The sequence below is a fragment of the Hordeum vulgare genome, chromosome 7H, assembly GCF_904849725.1.
Source record: "Hordeum vulgare subsp. vulgare chromosome 7H, MorexV3_pseudomolecules_assembly, whole genome shotgun sequence".
Classification (NCBI taxonomy): domain Eukaryota; kingdom Viridiplantae; phylum Streptophyta; class Magnoliopsida; order Poales; family Poaceae; genus Hordeum; species Hordeum vulgare.
The window spans coordinates 528,628,483-528,645,566 of NC_058524.1; the positions used below are offsets into that span (position 1 = coordinate 528,628,483).

Sequence of the window (17,084 nt, forward strand, 5' to 3'; positions counted from 1 at the left end):
CCGAGTGGGCCCCGAGATACCTCTCCGTCACACGGAGCGACAAATCCCAGTCTTGATCCATACTAAGTCAACGAACACCTTCGGATATACCTGTAGAGCATCTTTATAGTCACCGAGTTACGTTGCGACGTTTGATATACACAAAGCATTCCTCCGGTGTCAGTGAGTTATATGATCTCATGGTCATAGGAACAAATACTTGACACGCAGAAAACAGTAGCAACAAAATGATACGATCTACATGCTACGTCAATTAGTTTGGGTCTAGTTCATCACGTTATTCTCCTAATGACGTGATCCAGTTATCAAACAACAACACCTTGTATATAATCAGAAGACCCTGACTATCTTTGATCAACTGGCTAGCCAACTAGAGGCTTGCTAGGGACAGTGTTTTGTCTATGTATCCACACATGTATATAAGTCTTCATTGAATACAATTATAGCATGGATAATAAACGATTATCTTGATACAGGAATTATAATAATAACTATATTTATTATTGCCTCTAGGGCATAATTCCAACACTAGGCATGTATATATAGGTATAAGATGGGTCTGTACCTCAACTATACAAAGGACTAGGAGGAAGGGCCAATAACACAATGCACATATATATTCAACACCCCCCCCCCCCGCAGTCGAAGCGTCGCCAGAGACACAGAGACTGGAACGGAACTCCTCAAAGGTGGAAGTAGGCAGTCCCTTAGTCATCACATCGGCAAACTGTTGTGCAGTCGGAACATGAAGGAGCCGGATGTGACCAAGGGCGACCTGTTTGCGCACAAAGTGGATATCAAGCTCGATGTGCTTCGTCCGGTGATGATGAACTGGGTTGGTGGAAAGATACACAGCAGAAACGTTGCCGCAGAAGATGACCGTTGCCTTAGCAACACCGTGATGCAAATCCTGGAGAAATTGTCGAAGCCAGGAACACTCGGCGACGGCATTAGCGACTGCTCGGTACTCAGCCTCCGCACTGGAGCGCGAAACTATCGGTTGTCGCTTGGACGACCATGAAATGAGTGAAGGACCGAGATAGACACAGTAGTCCGACGTGGAGCGTCGTGTGTCAGGAGAGCCGGTCCAGTCAGCATCAGAATAGGCTACCAGATCCAAAGAGGGGGACATTGTGAGGGTGAGTCCGAGGGACATCATGCGACGGATATACCAGAGAATCCGTTTTGCGAGTGTCCAGTGGGAGTCACGAGGGGCGTGCATATGAAGGCACACATGTTGCACAGCATACTGCAAGTCTGGTCTGGTGAGCGTCAGATACTAAAGAGCACCAACGATGGAGCGATAGAATGGAGCATCCGATGTTAGTGTACCCTGATACGTCTTCAACATATCTATAATTTTTGATGATTCCATGCTACTATATTATCATCTTGGGATGTCTTATATGCATTTATATGCCATTTTATATCATTTTTGGGACTAACCTATTAACTCACTGCCCAGTGCCAGTTTCTGTTTTTTTCATGTTTTTGACCTTTTTCAGAAAAGAATATTAAACACAGTCCAAACAGAATAAAACCTGCGGGATGATTTTTTCCATAACAGAAGATACGCAGAGGACTTGGGAACCAAGGCAGGAGGTCTCGGGGGAGGTCACGAGCCCCCTAGGCGCGCCCTAGGGGGAGGGCGCGCCTAGCAGGCTTGTGGGCCCCCCGTGGCTCCTTTGCCCTACCTATTTCGCCTATAAATTCCCAAAAATCCTGAAACCAACGAGGAGAGCCACGAAAATACTTTTTCACCGCCGCAAGCTTCTGTCTTCGCAAGATCCCATCTGGGGACTGTTCTGGTGCCCTGGCGGAGGGGGGTTCGGACACGGAGGGCTTCTTCATCAACACCATTGCCTCTCCGATGATGTGTGAGTAGTTCACCACAGACCTTCGGGTCCATAGCTAGTAGCTAGATGGCTTCTTCACTCTCTTGGATCTTCAATACAAAGTTCTCCATGATCTTCATGGAGATCTATCCGATGTAACTTTCTTTTGCGGTGTGTTTGTCGAGATCCGATGAATTTTGGATTTATGATCAGATTATACATGAATATTATATGAGTCTCCTCTGATTTCTTATATGCATGATTTCGTATCCTTGTAATTCTCTTAGAGTTATGGGTTTCGTTTGGTCAACTTGATCTATAATTCTTGCAATGGGAGAAGTGCTTGGTTTTGGGTTCATACTGTGCGGTGTCCTCACCTAGTGATGGAAGGGGTAGCGAGGCACGCATCGTGTTGTTGCCATCAAGGGTAAAAAGATGGGGTTTATATCATATTGCCTGAATTTATCCCTCTACATCATGTCATCTTGCTTAAGGCGTTACTCCGTTTGTTATGAACTTAATACACTAGATGCATGCTGGATAGCGGTCGATCTGTGGAGTAATAGTAGTAGATGCAGAAAGTATCGGTCTACTTGTCTCGGACGTGATGCCTATATGTATGATCATTGCCTTAGATATCGTCATGACTTTACGCGATTCTATCAATTGCTCGACAATAATTCGTTCACCCACCATAATACTTGTTATCATGAGAGAAGCCTCTAGTGGACACTATGGCCCCCGGGTCTATTTTACACATCATATATTCGGATCTACAAAAATACCAAAAATACTTTGCTGCACTTTTATTTCTTTTTACCTTTTATCACCTTCAGATCTCACCTTGCAAATAATCGTGAAGGGATTGACAACCCCTTTATCGCGTTGGGTGCAAGTTTGTTTGCTTTTGTGCAGGTTCATTGGTGCCTCATCTTGATACTCCTACTGGATTGATACCTTGATTCTCAAACTGAGGGAAATACTTATCTCTACTTTGCTGCATCACCCTTTCCTCTTCAAGGGAAAAACCAACGCAAGCTCAAGAAGTAGCATACCCTCCTGAGCAGAAACTTTGGCCTTTGTGTCAACAGGAGTAGCAACATGATGACTGTTGAGCATACCAGCGCGCTCAAGCAGTTCATGCGCATACTTCTGTTGATGAAGGAAGAACCCGTCGGGTCGACGAACGACCTCAATGCCAAGGAAGTAATGAAGAACACCCAAATCCTGGATGACAAACTCATCACGCAGCCACGGAGTGATTTGTTGAAGTAGACCTGTGAAGGAGGCCATGAGGATGATCTCATCGACGTATAGTAGCAGGTAGGCAGTCGTATCACCGTGATGGAGAACAAACAAGGAGGCATCCGAGCGAGTAACACGGAAGCCGAGTGTATGTAGAAATCCTGCAATACGCTGGTACTAGGCGTGTGGTGCTTGCTTTGGGGCGTAAAGAGACCGGGACAGTAAGCACACATGAATGGGAAGATTGGCATCGACGAAACCGGTGGGTTGTTCATAGTAGACTTGCTCAGCAAGGTGACCATGAAGGAAGGCGTTGGAGACATCCATCTGATGAACGGGCCGGCCATGAGAGACCGCTAACTGTAGAACAGTGCGGATTGTTCCTGGTTAAACAACCGTCACAAAGGTCTCAGTGAAGTCAACACCAGCTCGCTGACAGAAACCACGGATAACCCAGCGAGCCTTGTAGCGCTCGAGAGTACCATCTAGGCGGGTCTTATGGCGAAAGACCCATTTGCCGCTGATGACATTGATGCGAGGAGGCTGCGGAACCAAAGTCCAACTGCGATTCCGCAGAAGGGCTTCGAACTCTTCCTGCATGGCGGCTAGCCAGTGAGGATCACAGAGTGCTACCCTCACAGAAACAGGAAGCGGTGATGGCTCGGAGCTGGATGCTGCAAGAAGATATTCAGCGCTGGAGTACCGCTGGTTCGATCGGTGGACACCGGCCCGAGCCCGCGTCAGGGGGGCGACTGTAGAGGGGTCGGCTGGCATGGGGCCGGTGACCGAGGGGCCGGCTGTCGAGGGCATGGCGGCTGATTGGTCGGTTGTCGAGTGCCCGGTGGCCGAGTGGCCGGCTGCCGAGGAGCCGACAGGCGAGTGGCCGGCTGCCGAGGAGACGGCAGCCGAGGGTCCGGCTGCTGAGAGGCCAGCAGCGGAGGGGTCGGTTGCCGAAGGGCCGGTGGCAGAAGAGTCGGTCGTGAAGGAGTCCGAAGCCATGGTTGTTGAAGAGGCGTAGTCGGCCGTCTGGTCCACGTCGCGAGGAGCGTTGAACCCTGGCGGTGGTCCAAGAGCCAACCGGTGGCCGGCGGCGATGCGACAACTGCAGGTATGTGCTGAAATGGAAACACCTTCTCATCAAAGTAAATGTGTCGTGAGGTGAAGACACGGTGGGAGACGGGATCATAGCAGCGGTATCCTTTTGTGGTAGGTAGGTAGCCAAGGAAGATGCAAGTGACGAAGCTAGGTGCGATTTTATGAGGCGTAGTGGCGGCGATGCTGGGGTAGCAGAGACAGCTGAAGATGCGAAGCTCAGCATAGGAGGGTGGGGAACCAAAGAAGAGATGGTGAGGGGCAAAGTTGCCGCGAGTGCGGCAAGGGCGAATGTTAAGGAGAAGGGATGCGGTGGCGAGGGCGTCAGGCCAAAAGCGCGGAGGCACATTGGTATGAAAGAGAAGCGGACGTACGCAACCATTAAGAGTGCGAACGATGCGCTCAGCTCGACCGTTCTGTTGCGAAGTGTAGGGGCAAGTGAGGCGAAAAATCGTGCCATGTGTGGTGAGGAGAGTACGAACAGCCAGGTTGTCGAACTCCTTCCCATTGTCTGTTTGGAATGCAAGAATGGGACGCCCAAACTGCGTACAGACGTAGGAGTAAAACGCAGCAAGGATGGTGATGGCATTGGACATGCGCCGCAATGGAAAGGTCCAGACATAGTGCGAAAAATCATCGAGAATGACAAGATAGTACGAGTAGCCCGTATTACTTGCAACAGGAGAGGTCCACACATCGCTATGAATTAACTCAAAGGGTTATGAAGCAACATGATAAGAAGCAGAAAAAGGGAGACGAGTATGTTTGCCGAGGCGACAAGCGTGGCAAGAGTCATTCTCGTTCTTATTACATGTGAAAGAAAAACTGCAAAGAATATGACGAAGAGTGGCTGGGTTTAGATGACCCAAGCGAGCGTGCCAAAGGTCCACCTCGGTGGCGAGAGCGACAGGAGCGGCGGAGGTGGAGGAGGCAGTGGAGACGACTGGGTAGAGATCTTCAGGACTGTCACATCGGTGAAGCACCATCCGGGTACAGGTGTCCTCGACAGAGAAACCAAACATGTCAAATTCAACAATAACAGAATTTTCACGTGTAAAGTAGCGAACGGAAACAAGGTTTTTGATAAGGTCAGGAGAGACTAAGATGTTGGATAAAGAGAGGGGTGTGGAGGAAGAGGGAAAAGAGGCATGTCCTATATGAGTGATGGGTAGAGAAGAACCATGACCAACGGTGATGCGAGTAGAGGTGATGACGGGATAAGAGGTGTGGAGAATACTAGGATGAGCAGCCATGTGGGCCGTAGCACCGGTATCCATATACCAGTCACCACCGCCATCATAGTTTGTCGGTGTCGGGGCGGAGTGCAGCGATGCAAGCAGGGACGGCTCCCAGGGGGACGGTGGAAGCCCGTCGGACTGCGTCGGCTGCCCTCTAGACTGGGCCGGCTGGCCGAGTGAGAGAGGGTCATACGGCGCTATGTACGGCTAGGGTGTGGCGTAGAACGACTCATGCGACGACGTCCGGGGTCCGAGGAGACTGGGAGCAGGAGCATGGGGAACCGACATGGAGTAAGCCTGGACCACGCTGGTCCACGGATTCTGCCCGAAGTACCATGGAGCCGGTTGCTGCTGTGGAGGGCGAGGCGCGCCACCCGGAGCGTCGTTCGACTGCTGCTAACGCCCACCGCGCCGACCACCGCGACAGCGGCCGTTCCCAGACTCGGCCGGCTGCGGCGGCGGAAGGGCAGCCAGCTGCTGGAAGGCCGACTGCGGGGGAGCCGGCCGCAGGGGGGCAGGTCCACCGCGAGTGGCGGTGGTGAGATCCGTATGCATGGCTCGAATCTGCGTCATCTTCAAGCGGCGTTCCTCAAGCTTGAGGTACGCCACTACCTTGGCGAAGGTCGGCTTCGGGAGAAGAGTTAGGTTGGAGGCGGCGTTCCCGAAGTCATCGTTGAGGCCGGCTGTGAGGGTGCTGATGAGGAGCTCGTCACTGATCGTCTCGGCAAGATCGCGGAGCTCGTCGGCAAGCTTTTTGAGGCGCATGCAGAAATCATCAATGGATGAATCAAGCTACTGGCACCCATAAAACTCGCCATGGAGGAGGACCTTGCGCTGGAGTTTGTTGTAGGTGAAAAGGTTGTTGAGCTTGGAGATGGTGAGGTAGAACCAGCGGATGATGGTGGCGTCGAGGATCATCCAGTCCTCGTCGTTCACCATGAGGGACGAGTCCACGAAGCCATTGATGTGGCCGTGAAGAAGGTACTCGCGGAACACCAGGGAGAAGTACCTCTTCGAGGCTAAGTAGGATCCGGTGGACTGGTCAAGGACCACCAGGACGCGGTCGAAGATATTGAGATCGCGAACAAGGGTGATGTCGGAGCCGGCAAACGGATTGCTGCCGGAGGAGAGTGAGGAACGCGGAAAGACCATGGTGGTGTCGGGGGATGAAGGGTTTTGGGGGGGGGGGGGGGGGGAAGCGATGGAGAGGTAATGCGGCGACAGCGGTGGCGGTGCTCAAGATGGCGCGGCGACGACGACGGCGGCTGTGGCACCGGCGACGACGACGGAGCTGGAGATGGCGCGGCGGCGGCGCGTGAGAGGGCGCGGCGACGGCGGTTGTAGCGGCTGTAGCGGCGGCGGCGGCTGCGCTAGAGATGGCGCGACGGTGACGACTAGGTCGGAATCGTGGAGGAAACTTATACCATAGAGGATTAGGTTTAGGGTTGTGCAACACTCAATGTTGATTGGATGCACTAGACACGTATATATAGGTACAAGATGGGCCTCTACCTCAACTATACAAAGAACTAGGAGGAATGTCTAATAACACAATGCACATATATATTCAACAGATGCAAGACAGAGGAGAAGAAGAGAGTTGTTGTGATCGGACGGATCATATGCGGCTAATCGAGCGGCTGGCTAGGCGAATGATTTCTCTAGAAAATCATTCGGCTGATTCGTGGCAGCCGCCTAGTTTGTACTCCCTCCGTCCTAAAATAAGTGTCTTAAGTTTAGTACAACTTTGTACTAGCTCTTGTACAAAGTACAAGTTGAGACAGTTATTTTGGAACAGAGGAAGTACTAGCTTATACATGAACTGATTTATTTCGCAAAAATAAATAAATACATGAACCGATTTGGAGACAATAACTGTTGAATGCCCGTCCTTCCACATACGGCTAGGGTTTACCACAATTTCAAGCGAGTCCATGAATGGACAATCCACAACGGTATGTAATGTGGCGTCGTACTCCCTCGCGGTCTGGGCTACGCAACTGCACAACACAACCCATCACGGCCCGCCCCTACGCTCCAAGGCAAGATTTTGCGCCCCAAAACCTTTGGATAGTTGGATCTTTCCCTTGCCGATGATAGGCAAGCGCTACGTTCCTTCGCGCCACATATAACCGCCGGTCCCCTGCCGTCCGCATGCTACCCGGTTCCACTCTCACCTCACAGCCACAGGCCAAGCTGGACGGACGTCCGCAGTCACCGCTGCCCACAAACCAAAGTCACCGGAGCAGCCAGCCGCGGGTTACGCCGTGGGCCGTCGCGCTCGCCCACCCCACCACCCCCGGTTTTGTGTCGCCTAGCCCGGGAGCTCATACCGTCCGTCCGTCGCTCCCCACCGGGCCCGCCCCCCGCCGCGGCCGCAACCACCGCGGGCCCGCCGCGCCCAGTCGAGGCCCTACACGTCGGCGTTCATCACGTGCCCCATTGGCCCGGCCGCCGGACTTATATATTCGCGCGCCAGCCGTGCCCGCAGTGTCAGTCAGTCAGTGACGCCACGCACTTGCCCGTACACTGCCAGTCCGCCTGAGATATTTTCCTCTCTCTCTCTCTCTCTCTCTGCGGGGTGAGCGAGAAACCGGGAACGATGCTGCTGCGGAGCGCGTCCTCGCCGCTGCTCAACGCGGCGCGCGTGCCGACGGGGGAGCATGTACTGGGGCACGGCCACCTCGCGGTGGCGTCGCCGGCGGGGCACCAGGGGCCGAGGCAGCAGGGGGCGCTGTGCCGCGCATTGTCCGAGGCCGATCTGCTGGCGCCGGTGCAGCTCCCGGCCGCGAGGAGCTCGCCCGCCTCCGCCTTCCTCGAGGAGTTGGGCGAGGAGGGGGCGCAGGAGGAGGACGAGGACGTGGTCGGGGTGGCGGCCCTGCCGCTGCGCCGGCTGCTGACGAGCGCGGGGCTGGACGCGGCCGTGGGGCGGGACGACTACGAGGAGGAGGCCGGCGCCGGCGGAGCCCTGGCACTCCTCGAGGGCGTCGGGGGAGGCGGCGGGCGCGGGAGGGTGTGCGGCGGCTGGCAGGGCGGCCGCGGAGGGGACGGCGACGGCGACGGCCGTGAACGCGGCGCCACTGACGCGCACTACCGGCGGATGATCAGGGCCAACCCGGGCAACTCGCTGCCGCTGGGGAACTACGCCAGGTTCCTCAAGGAGGTGCAGGGGGACGCGGCGAGGGCGCAGGAGTACTGCGAGCGCGCCATCGTCGCCAACCCCGGCGACGGCGACGCCCTGGCCATGTACGCGGGCCTCGTCTGGGAGACCAGCCGCGACGCCGAGCGCGCCGACGCTTACTACAGCTGCGCCGTCCAGGCCGCGCCCGACGACTGGTCAGTGACCCAGCTCACTAGCTCAGAGCGCCACGGCGCCACTTGCTTTGCTTGACATGCGTTTGCGTGACAGTTTCTTGCTTCCCTTGCAGCTATGTCCTGGGATCCTACGCCGGGTTCCTGTGGGACGCCGAGGAGGAGGACGATCTCAACGACGGACAGCCGGCGGCGTCGCCGCCGTTCTATGGGGCAGCGCAGCCATCCTCCATTAGAGCGGCCTCTTAGATGAAGGTCCAGTCTCGCTGCCAGTAACCAAGCTCCATTCGGAAGAGCGACGGGAAGCCGCTGCCGTCACCGGACCGGTCGCGGCAGCTCGTAGTAGACTGAATAAACCCAAGTCCAGCTACCTGTGTGCAAGATGAATCTGGAAGAGTACGCTTCTAAGGTTGGTAGGGTCTGCAGCACCGTAGGATAAATATCTAGCCTAATAAGGCTTTGCTGTGCTTGTACATGTAGAACGTTCCTTATAACATTTTATATGTACTGCTGTACTATGTAGTGTAAGTGTATGTACCACTTGTGAATTACAGCAAACGTCAGAACACCAGCAGTTCAGCAAAAGCACAAGGAAGAAAATTCAAAATTACACTGGATGCACCAACTTCATCAAATTTTGCGGTAAAGAAGATGAGGGAAAACTCATGCGGGGAAAAGAAGTCTTGCGACCTGGAAATACAAGGTAGTCATATGCAAATGTTACTAGCTACAAATAATACCACTCCCTTGTACTGTTTGAACACAACACAACTGAGAAGATAAACAGTACATTGGCTACTTGCCATGTTCCAAACTCCAGGTGATTACACTAATTCAAGCACATGATACCAGCCAGAAGTTCACTACCCAAATAACAAAAATGCAGAAATGGGAGGCTGAGGCATGACTCTCAGCTTTCCGAAAGACTGAACTCGATTGTTTTCTATTCATTGATCACATGGTCATCTGGAGTAACCTGAGCACGGATTGGCGTCAGGATGGGATCTGCAGTTGAGTTGCTAATTTCTAGCTGTTCTGCAGAAGATATAGAAGTTGCAATGTCAACAGAACCTGTCTGCTCTGATGGCAATTTGGGGAGAGATTTCCGTTGGGACTTCTTGGGAGCAGGTGTTGTCTTGGCGCTGTTTTGGGAGGCCCTTTGGTCGAGGCTCAGACGAACTGGACGGCTTGAAGGATTGGTACTTACTGTTGTGACTGCTGAGGTTGTGTTCTTTGAGCGACCAAGCTTTGGTGATCGAGGTCTGGTGGTAGGGACCTAAGATGAATAGCAGTGAATAAGAAGCATTCTTCAAAAGCTAGGACACACCAGGGTTTCATGTTGCGAGTTAAAAGTGCTAGTGCAAATCATAGTAGAAACTTGAACCACCTGTCTGCCAGGAAAACTAACAGTCCATTTTTTAAATGCTGCTAACAGTTAACTGCATAATAAATTAGGGATGGTCAACTTGCACGAACTCATCAAAGAGGTAAATCAACTGAGTTTCAGATTTACTCAAATATATTGGCAAGAGACATGGATCGTGTGGTGATGGAGATTTTCATTTTAGTAATTAAACACCCAACAGAAACTTGCATAATATCTACAAGAAATGGAATCTCCTAAACAGCCAACGAAGTAACCATCACCTACAGTACAATTGCACTAGCTACAGAAAATAGTACTTTCGGCATGGAAAAATTGGCTGCAAATAGAACGTTCTCCAGAATTCTTGAACGAAGTAATCATGCCTAACCATGTGACAGCTGTATGTGATGTGGGTTGGTCACCCATGTGCTAGGGATAATCCATTTTATCGTTTAGTTGGGAATAGTATAATTTAGAGATAAGATAACCCTTATAGCTTCAGCCTTCAGCCAATTAGAAATAAGTATTTCCTTGGATATGAAATTTGTTTCGATTTGGTTGTTAGGGCCAGCTCCTTGGTGTGTCTATTTTCATTAAGCGGGAAGAACTACAGTATATCTCCTGTCCACTTCGTCAAACCCTCTCCCTGATTAGCCATGCAACCCAGCCATCCTCCCGGCTGTCTTTTGTGCTTTACCGTCATGACATGTATACATGAAGCTACCAGCAAGGCAGCACTATGGAATCACAATTTAGGTGTAGGAAGTGTGGTCATAGATCTTACTAGAAGAATGCAGAAGTTATTCTTATGTAATCCAAGTAATGATAAAAACAATAACAGTATTCTTTGGTTATATATGAAAATATTGTAGCAAGACTTAAGCTTCCACATGACAGCAAAGAAAAGATTGCATTCAGGAGTTCCCTGCTTTCACAGTTATACAGGTTGCAAATATGTTAATAAGGTCTACAAGGCTGGTTGCGATCAGGAGTTCCTTGCTTTCACAGTTATACAGGTTGCAAATATGTTAATGAGGTTTACAAGGCTGGTTGCGATCGATTCAGTTATTAATTCGCTTGACAGAATGGAAGGAGAAAGCTCTCCCTGTGCAGGGGACAAGACGGTTACCTTCTTCAACTCAACCTTGGGAGCTGGTGGTTCCTTATAAAAACTGGGCATCGGTGCTGCCTTGAAATTCAAACTTTTCCGTAGCTTTCTGAGCTCAGCTTCTTCCATTTCCTGCACGGTGATGAAGAAACAAATAAAGCTAACACTATTAGCAATGGACCATACAGAAATCATTGATTTATTTTGAGGAAATGACAAATAAGAATATGGACCTTTGATTTTGCCTGCATGTTATTTTTCTCCAATTCCTGTGCATGGATCTTCTCCTCGAGCTTCGAGTAGAACTACTTGATTGCAGAATGGGTAAGCAAAGGCATGAGATTCAAAAAAAAATGAGAAGTCGTAAAAGTTATGTAAGAACAACTTACCTCCCTTCTTTTTTCAGCTCTCTCATTGCATTTGAAGGCAAACCCATATGAAGGGGTGCTGCCAACCTTCTGAGGCTTTACTCTTTCACAATTAGATTCTTCATCGTTTTTTACAACACGTTGGTTAGATGCTTTCTGAGTTTTCCTCTTCTCCCTGTATTTGAGTGGAGAATATGATTGTAAGAAACTATTTTAATAATGTAAATGCAATAGGTAAGTAGTACGAGGGTTTACGGAAAGAATTAAGTTTTAAGATAATTCTTAGTTATAAAGGAATTAGCTAGACTTGTGCACATGCTAAAGTTGACAATGCAGAAAGGAGTTAAACTGTTTAAGGCTTCACAGATGGAGAATGCATTTAGAAGGTGGTTATATCCAAGTGCATTAGGAGAGAAAGTATATAGCTAGACTCGTCCAAAGGCTAAAGATGGCAGTATCCAATTGAGTTTGCAGTGAGTGCTTCAGGTTTCATAGATGCAAAAATTGTTGAGAGGACACTTCTCAATATGGCAACAAGAATCACTTCTAAAAAAAAATTGGTAGCACGACAGCAAACAAAAAGTAATCTAACATATAGAAGGACACTATGCATGAATGCAATCCTTTTCACATAATATGAGGATCAGACCCTTTACGGTATGCAAAAACCGTTTTCCTTACAAACTCACTCGTGCTAGTAAAAAACTAGCTGTACCATAAATAGAGACTTGTTTTCACTCATATTAATCAGTTTACAAAAAGTGCAACCTACCATAATTGGGCACAGAGATATCAGATGTTAAATCCATAAAACAGATACAACTAAGGAACCATACACACAAGAACAAACAAGCAACATACTTTGAATCCTCGAGCGACAAGCTCTCCTTAGCAACTGGTCGAGAATTGCTCTTTTCCGCCTTCTGAATAGAACAGAACAATCAATTCTAGTAAGATCGAAATGCATAGACATACCGTTGCATCATCATATTAGACATCAAGAGTTTTGCGTTTCAGCAGTATAAAAAATTATGCAAATGTGTATCCAAGAAGTAACAGGGGAACAGAACTACAAAAATGAACTTACTTTCTTAACATCAGCATCACCATTGCTTGAAGAGCTATCAACTAAATCTGGATCGGACACTCGTGCAATGGGTGCCTTAGTATACGGAGAACTGGGAGTGTTTTTCTTAGCTTGACTCTTATCGCCGCTCCGTGGGCTCTGGCGCTGTGATTTGGTAACCTTAGGGGAACGGCTCTGGCTTCCCTGGGACACATGAAAATGGCAGAAAGCACATAATTATCACCAAACCATCTATATGAGATCTCAGCAAGGACAATGTATGAACATGGCAAACTCTCACCTTGGGAACACGGGCCTTGATGTCCTCCGGTTGTGACTTTACGTCCTCCGATGGCGAGGTGGCTTCCCCACCCACCTCTTCAGATGGATTAATCACCTCACTCTCGCCCGAAAGCGCCACATCGGCCAACTCTTCGTTGTCTGGACTGTCTTTGGGCAGAAATTTCTGGCTCGGCCCATTGTCAACACCCAATGCACCGATGGCATCGGCAACCTCGGACACCGCATCCATCTCTCGCTACCACCTCAAGCAAGACTGGCTCCTGCTCGTGGGTTTATCAGAAACAACAAAGGCGCGGCGGCTTGCACGAGCTATACCTCCTTAGCTCATCATCCCCGAAACTCGACGCGGTAAGAGAACAACCCCCAAAATCTGTGGAAGGTACACTGCTATTAGTTGGATCAATCGACACCAAATTACATGTGAGGAAACGGGATTAGGTTCAGCTGAGATCGGCCATGGAGAACGAAGATCTGGGGAGAGGACATGAGCCAAAGGAACAACAGTCAACGCGTACTAGGGCTTTGCTTACCAGCAGGAGGAGCCGCGTCCGGGCGGATCTTCGCTCCCCTCGAGCCCAGCGGAGGAGAGGAGGGAGGGGCGACGAAGGAGACGGCCTCCTTCTCTCGGGGTGGCGGGCTGGGCGGTGGGGGTACCGTCGGCTGCGGCGGCGGGGCTGGCGACGAGGGGAGAGTGGGGAGGGAGGATGGCAGGCCGGCTGAAAGCAGCGAGCAGAAGGGGTGAATCTGGGATGTGACGGCAGAGGGGAGACCTCCCACCAGCTGAGTTTGAGATGGAGACGCGTCAACACTGTGCGTGCAGCGTGCAGCGTCTACCTCCGTGTTCCACGGCTAGCTTTGGCTCCACACTGAGAAAAGGTTAAAAAAAATCAACACATACACCCACCCACTAAGAGCAACTCCAACGGGGCAACCCATTTCATCCGCCGCCGTTTGTTTGGGTTCGTGCGAATAGAAAAGACGGTCCAACGTGCCGACCCAAACGGACGCGCGTCCGCTTTTCGTTCGTCTCCCGACCCATTTTCGACCCAATTTTGAGTCTGATTTGGATCGGCGCGGACACAAAGCGAACGCGGACGACGCACGCTTTCTTCATTCCCTGGCCCGCTAGTCGGTGGCACATTGGTCATTCTCCACTCCTACCGACAGCGACGACAGCTAGCCCTCGCCTCGCCTCGCCCCCAGCCCCCTCGTCGCCGCTGTCGTCCAGTTCCGACTGCCTTCTCCCGTACCGCGGCACCTACCCACGTCGCCGGCCGCATCGCCGTCGGGGCACCGCAGCTTCCCCGACCCCAATCCGTCGTCGCGAGTCAGCTCCGTCGTCCATGCCCGCAAGCTGTTCGACAGTTTGCCTCAAGGTACAAATGGATTGCGCCGACGAGTTCTTTTTCATAATGTTTTGTGCGACTCCGACGACTCCTCATCCGACGATGAGGAGATGCTTCTTGCCGTGTTGGTTCATGACCATATTAATAGGCAACAGACGTTGTTCCAGGGCTCGATTCCGGGGCATGTTCCGGCGTTGAATCGCAACCAAGAGAGCGGCCATTTCCTTCTATGGAAGGACTACTTTGACACAAGCAATTCGTTGTTCAAACATCAGAAAATCCGGCATCGTTTTCGTATGGCTAGGCATGTTTTCGACCGGATTTGAGAGGGGATGGTCGGATACAATGAACAATTCGAGTGCAAAGAGGATGCCATTGGAAAGGCTGACTTCTCATCTTATCAGAAATGCACTTCAGCCATCCGGATGCTTGCTTATGGAGTACCCGGTGATCTTATCAATGAGTATGTCCGTATGAGTGAGTCTACATGCCTAGAGTTGTTACACAGATTATGCAAGGTTGTGATTTCAGTGTTTGGCCCTAAGTACTTGAGAGAGCCGACTGCTACAGACACAGCCCGCTTGTTGGTGACCAATGCTAGTCGGGACTTCCCACGGATGCTTGGCAGCATAGACTGCATGCATTGGATGTGTAAGAACTTCCCTTCTGCTTGGCAAGGCCGGTACAAGGGCCATGTCAAGGCTCGCACTGCCATACTTGAGCCCGTGGCCTCTCAAGATCTCTGGATCTGGCATTCCTTCTTTGGCATGTCCAGATTGCACAATGATATCAACGTGCTTCAACGATCGTCATCTTTTGCAAGGCTTGCCGAAGGCAACAACCCGCCGGTCAATGTTAACATCAACCGTCACAACTACAACAAAGGATACTATCTAGCTGACGGAATCTATCCACAATGGACCACTATTGTGAAGACAATCTCCAACCATGTCGGAGAGAAGAGGAAAAGATTTGCCCAGGAGCAAGAGAGTGATAGGAAGCATGTCGAGCGTGCCATTGGTGTTCTGCAATCTCGATGGGGCATAGTTCCGTATCCTGCTAGAACTTGGAGCACCAGGAAGTTGTGGGAAGTGATGACTGCTTGTGTGACCATGCACAATATGATCGTAGAGGATGAGCGTGTTGGAAATATGCCCTAGAGGCAATAATAAATTAGTTATTATTATATTTCTTTGTTCATGATAATCGTTTATTATCCATGCTATAATTGTATTGATTGGAAACACAATACTTGTGTGGATACATAGACAAAACACTGTCCCTAGTAAGCCTCTAGTTGACTAGCTCGTTGATCAAAGATGGTCAAGGTTTCCTGACCATGGGCAAGTGTTGTCACTTGATAACGGGATCACATCATTAGGACAATCATGTGATGGACTAGACCCAAACTAATGAACGTAGCATGTTGATCGTGTCATTTTGTTGCTACTGTTTTTCTGCGTGTCAAGTATTTATTCCTATGACCATGAGATCATATAACTCACTGGCACCGGAGGAATACGTTGTGTGTATCAAACGTTGCAACGTAACTGGGTGACTATAAAGATGCTCTACAGGTATCTCCGAAGGTGTCCGTTGAGTTAGTATGGATCAATACTGGGATTTGTCACTTCGTGTGACGGAGAGGTATCTCGGGGCCCACTCGGTAATACAACATCACACACAAGCCTTGCAAGCAATGTGACTTAGTGTAAGTTGCGGGATCTTGTATTACGGAACGAGTAAAGAGACTTGCCGGTAAACGAGATTGAAATAGGTATGTGGATACTGGCGATCGAATCTCGGGCAAGTAACATACCGAAGGATAAAGGGAATCACGTACGGGATTATATGAATCCTTGGCACTGAGGCTCAAACGATAAGATCTTCATAGAATATGTAGGATCTAATATGGGCATCCAGGTCCCGCTATTGGATATTGACCGAGGAGTCCCTCGGGTCATGTCTACATAGTTCTCGAACCCGTAGGGTCTGCACACTTAAGGTTCGACGTTGTTTTATGCGTATTTGAGTTATATGGTTGGTCACCGAATGTTGTTCGGAGTCCTGGATGAGATCACGGACGTCGCGAGGGTTTACGGAATGGTACGGAGACGAAGATTGATATATAGGATGACCTCATTTGATTACCGGAAGGTTTTCGGAGTTATCGGGAATGTACCGGGAATGACGAATGGGTTCCGGATGTTCACCGCGGGGGCAAGCCCACCCTGGGGAAGCCCATAGGCCTTAGGGGTGCCACACCAGCCCTTAGTGGGCTGGTGGGACAGCCCAAGAAGCCCTATGCGAAGGAGAAAGAAAATCAAAGAGAAAAAAGGGGGAAGTGGGAAAGTGGAGAAGGACTCCACCTTCCAATCCTAGTTGGACTAGGATTGGAAGGGGAGGACTTCCCCCCTTGGTTCGGCCGAACCCCTTGGGGCTCCTTGAGCCTCAAGGCAAGGCCCCTCCCCTCCCACCTATATGTACAGAGGTTTTAGGGCTGATTTGAGACAACTTTGCCACGGCAGCCCGACCACATACCTCCACGATTTTCCCTCTAGATCGCGTTTCTGTAGGGCTCGGGCGGAGCCCTGCTGAGATTAGATCACCACCAACCTCCGGAGTGCCGTCACGCTGCCGGAGAACTCATCTACCTCTCCGTCTCTCTTGCTGGATCAAGAAGGCCGAGATCATCGTCGAGCTGTACGTGTGCTGAACGCGGAGGTGCCGTTCGTTCGGCACTAGATCGTGGGACGGATCGCGGAACGGTTCGTGGGACGGTTCGCGGGGCGGATCGAGGGACGT

General features: G+C 50.7%; 2 protein-coding genes across 2 annotated transcripts; one reads left to right on the forward strand and one right to left on the reverse strand.

The window, feature by feature from the left end:
• Window positions 1-7,887: 7,887 nt before the first annotated feature.
• LOC123406937 lies at window positions 7,888-9,237 on the forward strand. The gene is made up of 2 exons (XM_045099952.1): window positions 7,888-8,746; window positions 8,839-9,237. Exons 1-2 carry the CDS (start codon window positions 8,013-8,015, stop codon window positions 8,969-8,971), a joined length of 867 nt encoding a protein of 288 aa, XP_044955887.1. The 5' UTR covers window positions 7,888-8,012; the 3' UTR covers window positions 8,972-9,237.
• A 151-nt stretch (window positions 9,238-9,388) lies between these two features.
• LOC123406935 (protein WVD2-like 5) lies at window positions 9,389-13,703 on the reverse strand. The gene is made up of 8 exons (XM_045099951.1): window positions 13,464-13,703; window positions 12,932-13,303; window positions 12,652-12,834; window positions 12,426-12,487; window positions 11,586-11,739; window positions 11,430-11,501; window positions 11,218-11,328; window positions 9,389-9,998 (listed from the first exon to the last, which is right to left on the reverse strand). The coding sequence occupies exons 2-8, from the start codon at window positions 13,160-13,162 to the stop codon at window positions 9,666-9,668; spliced, it is 1,146 nt and encodes a 381-aa protein (XP_044955886.1). The 5' UTR covers window positions 13,163-13,303; window positions 13,464-13,703; the 3' UTR covers window positions 9,389-9,665.
• Window positions 13,704-17,084: the final 3,381 nt, after the last annotated feature.

What these genes read in the sequence shown, in the direction of transcription:
- LOC123406937 (XM_045099952.1), top strand. Translation starts at nt 8,013, where the DNA reads ATGCTGCTGCGGAGCGCGTCCTCGCCGCTGCTCAACGCGGCGCGCGTG. An exon ending in CAGGCCGCGCCCGACGACTG is followed by an intron (nt 8,747 to 8,838) that starts GTCAGTGACCCA and finishes CTTCCCTTGCAG; the next exon opens with CTATGTCCTGGGATCCTACG.
- LOC123406935 (XM_045099951.1), bottom strand. Translation starts at nt 13,162, where the DNA reads ATGGATGCGGTGTCCGAGGTTGCCGATGCCATCGGTGCATTGGGTGTT. An exon ending in GAGCTGAAAAAAGAAGGGAG is followed by an intron (nt 11,502 to 11,585) that starts GTAAGTTGTTCT and finishes GCAATCAAGTAG; the next exon opens with TTCTACTCGAAGCTCGAGGA. An exon ending in CCAAGGTTGAGTTGAAGAAG is followed by an intron (nt 9,999 to 11,217) that starts GTAACCGTCTTG and finishes TATTCATCTTAG; the next exon opens with GTCCCTACCACCAGACCTCG.